This window comes from Anopheles cruzii, chromosome 2 (assembly GCF_943734635.1).
Source record: "Anopheles cruzii chromosome 2, idAnoCruzAS_RS32_06, whole genome shotgun sequence".
NCBI lineage: Eukaryota > Metazoa > Arthropoda > Insecta > Diptera > Culicidae > Anopheles > Anopheles cruzii.
The window spans coordinates 23,567,987-23,577,163 of record NC_069144.1 but is presented as its reverse complement, the minus strand read 5'-3'; the positions used below and the strand labels follow the sequence as shown (position 1 = coordinate 23,577,163).

At 53.7% G+C, this 9,177-nt stretch overlaps 1 protein-coding gene across 1 annotated transcript; it reads left to right on the top strand.

Annotated features, from left to right (window-relative positions):
- The first annotated feature begins 227 nt into the window (after window positions 1-227).
- LOC128278703 (host cell factor) lies at window positions 228-9,159 on the top strand. The gene is made up of 9 exons (XM_053017433.1): window positions 228-441; window positions 1,349-2,053; window positions 2,119-2,270; window positions 2,541-2,874; window positions 2,945-5,460; window positions 5,527-5,762; window positions 5,863-6,379; window positions 6,454-7,069; window positions 7,164-9,159. Exons 1-9 carry the CDS (start codon window positions 228-230, stop codon window positions 7,346-7,348), a joined length of 5,475 nt encoding a protein of 1,824 aa, XP_052873393.1. The 3' UTR covers window positions 7,349-9,159.
- The last annotated feature ends 18 nt before the right edge of the window (window positions 9,160-9,177 follow it).

Here is a 9,177-nt window from a genome sequence, read left to right as displayed (position 1 = left end):
CGGAACGTCGATCGCCCAAATAGTAGAGAAAAAGCACTTTCCATAAATCAAACGGTGTAGGGGGTAGATTCTTGGGGAGGCAATTTTTCGCGCGTTTAACTGTTTGGTGCTAAAGTGTGTTCAAAAGTTATCGTAAGATTGTCGAGCAGTTTTCCTAACTGAAATTTCGAAAAAGAGTTGGAAATCTTTGGAGCACTAGAACAGCAGCAGGTTTACCGTAAGCCATCATGACGGCCAATTCCGACGCCACGGGCTCCGAGTTGGTCCCGGCATCGGCGACTAGGCATAACGCAATTCTGCGTTGGAAGCGAGTGACAAACCCGTGCGGCCCCCAACCTCGACCAAGGCATGGCCATCGCGCGGTAAACATCAAGGAGCTGATGGTAGTCTTTGGTGGCGGCAACGAAGGAATCGTCGATGAACTGCATGTCTACAACACTGGTAAGTTTGCGCTCTAGTCAGCAACAGTTTACATAACAACATTGTAGTTTCTTCATTGTGCCTGGGTGCGAAGGTTTTGTTTTCAAACAAACTTGCGTCTCCCATCGCAAGTCCGTATTATTTTCCGCTTCCCCTTTGGCTAGAAAATACCGAGAGCGAGAGAGTGCGGTTCCATTCTCCTACTCAGGACGCACTGCTGTGTAGTGGTGGTCCTCGCATTGTTACACTGGCCGGCGTGAAACGCTGCGCACGGCGAACACTACAACACCACACTTTACCACTGCAACTTTTCTGCTCACCAAGTCGGCCATGTTGGATAATTCGTTGTAATGGCGTGTACTGCGCATTGGACGCGATATGATTCTGTCTCGCTGTTGGTCTCTTTTCCACCAACGGGAAAGTCGCGGCGGCGAATATTTTGTGTTGAAACAAGTGACACGATACGATACACAGGAGCGAGACGGAGCGAGAAGCTGACAATGAGCTGACTCCCTGCAGAAACGGAACAATTTCATATCCATCTGGTTTTTGAATCTGCACAAGGTTTACATACTGTCCAAATTTTGCACGCAAACACAATTCAATCATTCCTTTCAGTTTGAATTAATTCCAAACGAGTCGTGATTCTAGTCGAAATAAACCTTCAAATTGGGGGAATACGGAAAAGGAATAAAAATGAAGAAACTAAAAGTTGCCTCCAATGTGATGACCGGTACTCAGCCTTTTATTAGCACTCGGAACGATGTAGAATCCTTTTTTACCATTCCTGGAGTGCAGTGCATTGAACGTCGCAATTCGAGAGCGAATAACTATAGAAAAAAAAAATCTGAATCCAAGCTTCGCTATAAACCTGCATTCACCATAATCGCCTGTGTCGCCTGATGGTTTTATAATTCTCTATCTCCAGCTACCAACCAATGGTACGTGCCGGCGACAAAGGGCGATGTGCCGCCGGGATGCGCAGCATACGGCTTCGTAGTCGACGGAACCCGGATTCTGGTGTTTGGCGGCATGGTGGAGTACGGAAAGTATTCGAACGAGCTGTACGAGCTGCAGGCCACGAAGTGGGAGTGGAAGAAACTGCGACCGAAGCCACCAGAGTCCGGTCCACCACCCTGTCGGCGCCTCGGGCACAGCTTCACGCTAGTCGGCGACAAGATCTACCTGTTCGGTGGACTCGCCAACGAGAGCGATGACCCGAAGAACAACATACCGAAGTATCTGAACGATCTGTACATTTTGGAGATTAAAAACAACCTCCTGCAGTGGGAAATACCGACGACCTTTGGCGAGAGTCCGCCACCGCGCGAATCGCACACCGCAGTCTCGTGGTACGACAAAAAGAACAAGAAGTACTGGTTGGTAATCTACGGCGGCATGTCCGGCTGTCGGTTGGGCGATCTCTGGCTGCTCGACACGGACACCATGTCGTGGACCCGACCGCGGACGCTCGGTCTGTTGCCGTTGCCCCGCTCCCTGCACAGCTCCACGCTCATTGGCAACCGAATGTACGTGTTTGGTGGCTGGGTACCGCTGGTAAACGATGACGTCAAACAGGAGAAGCACGAAAAAGAGTGGAAATGTACGAACACGCTTGCGTGTTTGAATCTCGGTAGGTTGTGGGCTTTACTTTTACAGCGTAAGCGTAGCGTAAATTCCATCTTTGGTCATTCACAGAAACGATGACCTGGGAGGAGCTGGATCTGGACATGGACGAGGACAACATGCCACGGGCTCGGGCCGGCCACTGTGCCGTCGGTATCCACACCCGACTCTACATATGGTCGGGGCGCGACGGTTACAGAAAGGCCTGGAACAACCAGGTTAGGGTGAGCCCCCTTTTCCGAATAAGAGTCTCCCCTTTGTTTACTTCGGTATTTAGTACGTTTGCTGTTTGTATTGTTTCTCAGAGTTACCACTTGAGTTTCTTTGCATTATCAGAGATTCTTTGCATTATCAGACAAATAGAGTGTTAAATCATTTGCATTGGGCTAAAGTAATTGTCTTTCCGTTGTCGCATATGCGTTCTTACACTGACGAGAAACGCCACCGCACCGCACCCACAGAGAGCAAAGCACTAATCTTCCGGCTGGTTTTAGGTATGCTGCAAGGACCTCTGGTACCTCGAGGTAGAGCGTCCGGCAGCAGCATCCCGCGTTCAGCTGGTACGTGCCGCGACGCACTCGCTCGAAGTTTGCTGGCCACAAGTGCCGTCCGCTTCGCACTACATCCTGGAGGTCCAGAAGATTCCGCAAGCTCCACCGCCACCACCATCTCCCGCTCCGGTCACACAGCCGACCAGTGCGCCGGTTGCGGGCGCCATCGGTTCACCAGCGGCAGCCGTCGGGTCGCCAGCTTCCAGCGCGGGGTCGATGTCTCCAGCGCAGGTTGTTGGCAACAATCTCGCGGGCACACCTAGCGAAGTTCTACCAAGTAAGTTTTCTCGTTACTGCGCACTACATTCTTTTCGTGCCGCTCACGTGTTTCTAATCCGATTTTGCAGCTATACTAAAGCAGCTACCAGGCCGCGTTGCTGGTATGACCGTCCAATCGCCTACCATTTTGTCACCGACGGCAGCTCAGCAACCGCAGCTAGCGTCTGGCGTTCAATTGACGGCGAGCGGAGGCCTTGGCGGAACGGTTACCACTTCACCGGTGCACGCCCTGTCATCGCCGGTTCAGCGGATCGTTACTAAGGTGCAGCCAGCGAAGCAGCTGACTCCCCAGAAAGTGCTGACGACCGGGGGTTCACCACAGGTGTTGCAGCAGCAACCGGTGCAGATCGTAGCACAGGTTTCGTCCCAGAACCAAACGCTGCAAGCGGCAGTGGCGCAGGCGACGATGGCCGCTGGTGGGCAACCGCAAACCATTCGCGTAGTAGCTACGGGCGCTGGCGGTGCCGCCACCGCCATCTCAGCCGCCCAACAGTTCGCGTCCGGAACGGCCGGTACTCCGATTCGTGTGCTCTCCTCGACCGGTCAACAGCTGCGGATCGGCACGGGAACGGCGACTATGCAGACGGCAGCGGGCACGACCACGACCGCCGTCCTGCGGGCCGCCGGACAAAATATCGTATCCGGGGCGCAGCTACAGACGGTTCAGCAGCGCATCGTGAGTGGGTCACCCGCGGGCAACACAACCACCACGGCCACCATCGGAGGCAAGCAAATCATCCTCCAGAAACCGATGACCATCGTGAGTGGCACGGCCGGAGTCGGTGGCTCGGGGACCATCACCAGCGCGACCGGTGGCAACGCGGGCGGTCAGATTCTGACGCTCGTAAAGACCAGTCAGGGTATGACGATGCAAACCATGCCCAAGATGAGCGTGGTACAGAAGACGGCGGGCTCGCCGGGAACAATCATACAGCAGGCGCAACACCACCAACAGCAGCAGCAGCAACAGATCATAACTTCTAATCTGGGCACTGCCAGCGGGTCGGTGCCGAAAGCGACCGTCATTGGGGGCAACGTGGTGAAGCTGATGTCTGCCGGAGGGGCAGCCACCCTCGGTGGCAAGCAGATTCTCATGAAAAATTCCAACATTGTCCAGGTGGGTAAGGTGGGCACGAACGCGACCGGCAAACCGACGCTCGTGCTCACCAACAAGGGCGGGCAGCCGATTCGGGCCCAGCAACAGGTGATCGTTGTCACCACGCCGCAAGGCATTCGCACCGTCAGCGGAACCGTCACCTCGTCGGCCGCGAGCAACTTTGTGACGCTGTCGTCCTCGCAGGTCATCAACACGATCAGCACTACGCGAGCGGCGGGCATCGGCGGAGCGACGATGCTGCAGGCGGCCGGAACTACCTCCGTGATGGGTGCAGCCGGAGCTGGCGGGGCGACCGTTCAGACGGTGCAGGGAACTACCGCCGCCAGCCTTGGCGGCCAAGCGATCAAGCTGCGCGCGGTACAGGGTGGCAAACCGATCACATTCACGATGCCGGTCGGCGGATTGCAGGCTGCGGGTCAGAAGATCACTGGGACACAAATCATCAACATGCCCCAGAAGCTGGTGAGTGGCAAGGCCGTAACCGTACAGCTGACACCATCGGCCGGAGGGCAGAAGACGGTCACGATAGTGCCGTCGGGTGCGGGAGGCGCTCACGGTGCCACGACCACCGTCACGGGGCAGGGCGGGCAGCAAAAGATTCTGATGCTACCCTCGAAGACGACCACACGCATCGTGACCCAGCAGCAGTATCAGCAGATTCAGCTGCAGCAACAGCTGCAAGCCCAACAGCAGCAACAGCAACAGCAGCAGCAACAGCAGCAACAGCAGCAACAGCAACAGCAGCAACAGCAACAAGTTTCAACGGATGCAGCGTTCGCAGCGTTAGCCGCCGAAGCCGGCCTTATGGACGCAGAAGGTGAGGGAATGGAGCAGATGGACGGATGCTTCGACTTGGAGGCCTTCGCAGTAGACGAATGTGAAGAAGATGAGCAGCAGCAAGCCTTCGACGGCAATCGGGTGGTGGAGGGTGCCATCATGCCGGCACTGGAAGTGACGGGGGACGAGGCAATCGAAGAGCGTCCAGTAATGCCCATTTTCGAGCAGCTTGATGGCTGCGACGATGCGGCGATGGCGATCACGCCCCGGTACGTTAAACTGGGGCTGTTCGGTGGAGCAATAACCATCGGAACGTCGGCGGTCAACAACGGAAACACGGCCGATGCTGGTGGTGGTAGCGAAGCGTCCAATAGCAACGCCATCTCCCACGAGGATCATGCGTTGATGGGCGATGGATCGGAGCAGGATCTCTCGCACGAGAACCTTGTCGACGGTGAAGCCCCGGACGAGCTGATGGACTCGGAGGAGGGCCCGGGCGACGCCGAAGGAATGGTGCTGCTGGGTTCGGGTGATAACGAAGAGGGACACGATGAGATGGACCCGACCGGCGGCGAAAGTGTCGATGCGCTCGACACCGGCGCTGGGTCGTCCGCGTACGAGACGGACAGTGGCGGGGTGATGGTGAAACAGGAAAATGCTCTCGGTGAGAGTGCCCAGCATGAGTCGGAGGTAAGAATCATGCGCTCGCTCGCTCGCGTATTCAACCTAATGGACAATTCCCTGTTTTTTTGACAGCTTTTCTTTGGAAAGCACGACACCGGTGATGGTAGTTCCGATGCAGGCGAAAAGTCACATCTCGGAAATGAGCTCCTGGCTGCCCAATCGTCGACAAGGGTCGCTCCGACGGCGTCGGAAGCAGAGGCAGCCAACATTCTCACGACGATAAAGGGTGGCGACATTGTTGCGCTTCACAACGCCGACCTACTGGCTGGCGCTGGTGGTGTTGCGGGTGGCAGCAGCGATAACATTATGTGAGTGTAAACAGTAACCAATTTCTGGTTGTTAGTTCCTTCGTTCGCCCCACCAAGGAATCGTCGTGACACTTTGGTTCTTTTTTGTGCCTCCCTTCAGTCAACTAAGCGCCGGATCGACCAGCGCTCTGTTGCAAACGCAGCACGAAAACGGTCAAACGATAATGTTTAAAGCGCCGGGACCGGACACCGGGAGTGAAGGAACGACGCTGACACTCAGCGATGGTTCCACGTACGTTACGCGACTGCAAACGTCATCCGATCTGCCGGTGAAGGTGGAAGACGGCGCGGCCACCGGTCATCTGGATGCACTGGCGGAAGCGGCCGCCTCGGCTACCTCCGCTCTGCCCACGGAGCTGATGAACACGGGCGCGTCCGGTGTCGGTGCGCTGATGGGAGATCTGCTCTCGTCCTCGACGATAACGCCGCTCAAGCAGTACACGATGAGTGGCCCATTGCTGGCGTCATCGTCTGCTGCTCCCCCGTCAGCGGCGGCCAGCATTGCTACCATCAATAATGGCACGATGAACAAGGGTGCACAGTTCTCAACTAGTGTTGCTGGCAAGACGCCGAAAGGAGCAACAACATCTTCCAAGACCAAGGACGACAAAGACGATGTAAGTGGGCTTAGCTTCATATTGCTCCTCAGAGAACTGGTAAACAAAGCAACAATGCCATTTGTATTTTCCAGAGACCAACTAAGGCGAAGGAAGATGCGGGCGAAGCCTGGCACACGGTGGCTATACTGAAAACCTGGAATCACATCGTCTCGAACTACATCGATCTGGCCGAGTGGGACAACGCGATCGATGGCGCCACAGTCACCGCGGACAACATACCCAACCTGGCGGACCGCAGGCGAATATCGCTCGAGCCCGGCTGTGCCTACAAGTTCCGCGTCGCGGCCATCAACAGCTGCGGGCGGGGCGAGTGGAGCGACGTGACGCCCTTCAAGACCTGTCTGCCGGGCTTCCCGGGAGCGCCGTCGGCGATCAAAATTTCGAAATCGCCCGAAGGCGCGCACCTATCCTGGGAACCGCCACCGTCCACTACCGGTGACATTCTCGAGTACTCGGTGTATCTGGCGGTCAAGTCGCAGAACGCGCCGAAAGACAAAGCGACCACCTCCGCCGCGCAACTCGCCTTCGTCCGGGTGTACTGTGGATCCACCAACCAGTGCACGGTCACGAACCACTCCCTGCAGACGGCGCACGTCGATTTCACTTCCAAGCCGGCCATTATCTTCCGCATAGCGGCCCGGAACGACAAGGGTTACGGGCCTGCCACCCAGGTCAGGTGGCTTCAGGGTAAGTGTCATTCACTGTTTCATCCGCCGCCCGGCTGTCGGTTGTTTTTTACTAAGCTTGTATTTTGTGACCTTCTTGTTTCCTAACAAATCAGACCCACAATCGTCCAAATCGGCAGCGTCGGCCGGAGGTACACCCGGGGGGTCGCCTGGCGCAGCCGGCAAGCGGTTGAACGAGAAGTCAGCGACTGGCGGAACGACCAACAAGCGGGCGAAACCTAATTCGTCCTCCGGGGCGGGCGGCAATTCTTCGTCCTCTTCGATGATGGTGTCGCCTTAATCGGGCCAACTGGGCCACCGTCGATTCAATATGTCGCAAGCCGACGACGACAAGGGGAGCCGACGTTCTTATTGTTCGGGGACGACCTAAAGATTTGACAGGTAAATGAGCAACACGCGGGCAGCAACGATGCTTGCGGGCAACTCGGGGGGAAAGATCGAAAATATGTTGTGCAAACAAGGGGGAGAGAGTTTACTTCTTTTGTATTCGCGTCATGTACACATTAGTTAGCGCCTCTTACGCGTAGTTTAAGTTTACGTACGTCCAATTGGTTACGTGCGATACCGCCAAGGTACGCGGAAAAGCATTGTGCGACGCGCATCCGGATGCCATTTCTGTTTTGCTTACCTACTTAGCTGTTACTATGGTCGCTCCCACAAGCACCACCGGTGGAATGGTGGCGGCGACGCTCATCCTTTTCAAGATTCTTCCTTTTTGCGTGTACATGGATTGATTTTAAGAACGGCAGGTATGGCTTGACCATAGAATGAATTATGGAATGTGTTTTGTTGAAGTAGATACAGTTAGCGTGGATAACGCAGAACACGAACGACATAGAGTGCATATTAACGGACAAAACGCTTCGTTCAATGTTAGTTTAATTGGCGTACACATATATGCTGTTTGTAGGGCAAGCTGGGGAGCTTGATGAAATGGTACAGAAATAAGCTAACGCGCCGCGTGTGTGTGGTTTTGTGTTTATCACTGGCGCACCCTGTCACTGGTTTGGAATGAGGACATTCTGGGGGCAACAAAAAACAGATCGCAGGGCTGCAGTCAGTAATAGGACAATGGTAGTAGTAAAACAAACAGTAATGTTATATTAACGTGATGGTGGGTTAAGTCGCAACAACCACCTCTAGGAAAACACAAAATACTTTGCGATAACAAAAAAAAAAGAACGCAACACTCTACCAGATGCGTTGCTGTTCCAATCCTTCGTTTATTTGTCTCTCAGCTCGTGAAACTTGTAAAAAATCTGAAACATAATTTTAAGGTGCCCGACGTCAAAGAGATTCACTGGAAGGAATTTATCGGTAGAAAATATATGAAAACACACACAGTTTAGGAACTATCCAACCATTTAGGCGTGTAATCAGCGTAAGACAGTTGGCCATTTTTGATCACACATCCCCGACGTTTGATGAAATACAACAAAACAAAACGATGCACAAATGCGGAGAAGAATACATGAATATACAGAAACTGTGTAAGTGGTAGATAAAAAGAATTGTAAGCAGATATCGTATTTTAAATCGGCTTTTTGGACAATAGGAATGCCGTTGCGCTTCTCTTTCGAGACGATCACGATGACGCAATGTTTTAAAGGAACTTCTTCTCCAAACAAGGCCGCATTTGCTTTGACCAGAGTATAGCATTGAACATTGCTGATTCGGACAGCGCTCGAGAGAGATTACAATTCGTGACAGAGAGAGTATAGTAAAAATCTAAACGCTAGCGGTAAAGGTGTACCCCCCTGATTGAGCGATTGTTGTGATTTTTTCTGTTTCATAATTTTCATTATATGCTAAATAATACTACATTTTGTGGGAGCAGGGCAACTGCGAACGGAGGCCTACGGGGGCACTGCTACGGCACCTTCCTGCTCCGGGTGCAAGATTGATTGATTAGTAGCGCACCCGCGGGCAAAGAAGGCAATAGAATTAGTCTTTATTGATCATTGTCCGAGTGCGGCTCCGCTTTCAGCGATAGTTTAGTACGGTGTGTTGAGTAGAACCCTGATTCATTTAAACTCTGGTCCGCTGTATAATGGAGTGAATTTCGACGAACATGAATGAATGAATTTGAACATGAACTAAGAAAATATA

What these genes read in the sequence shown, in the direction of transcription:
- LOC128278703 (XM_053017433.1), top strand. Translation starts at nt 228, where the DNA reads ATGACGGCCAATTCCGACGCCACGGGCTCCGAGTTGGTCCCGGCATCG. An exon ending in CCTGGAACAACCAGGTTAGG is followed by an intron (nt 2,271 to 2,540) that starts GTGAGCCCCCTT and finishes GGCTGGTTTTAG; the next exon opens with GTATGCTGCAAGGACCTCTG. An exon ending in ACCTAGCGAAGTTCTACCAA is followed by an intron (nt 2,875 to 2,944) that starts GTAAGTTTTCTC and finishes CCGATTTTGCAG; the next exon opens with CTATACTAAAGCAGCTACCA.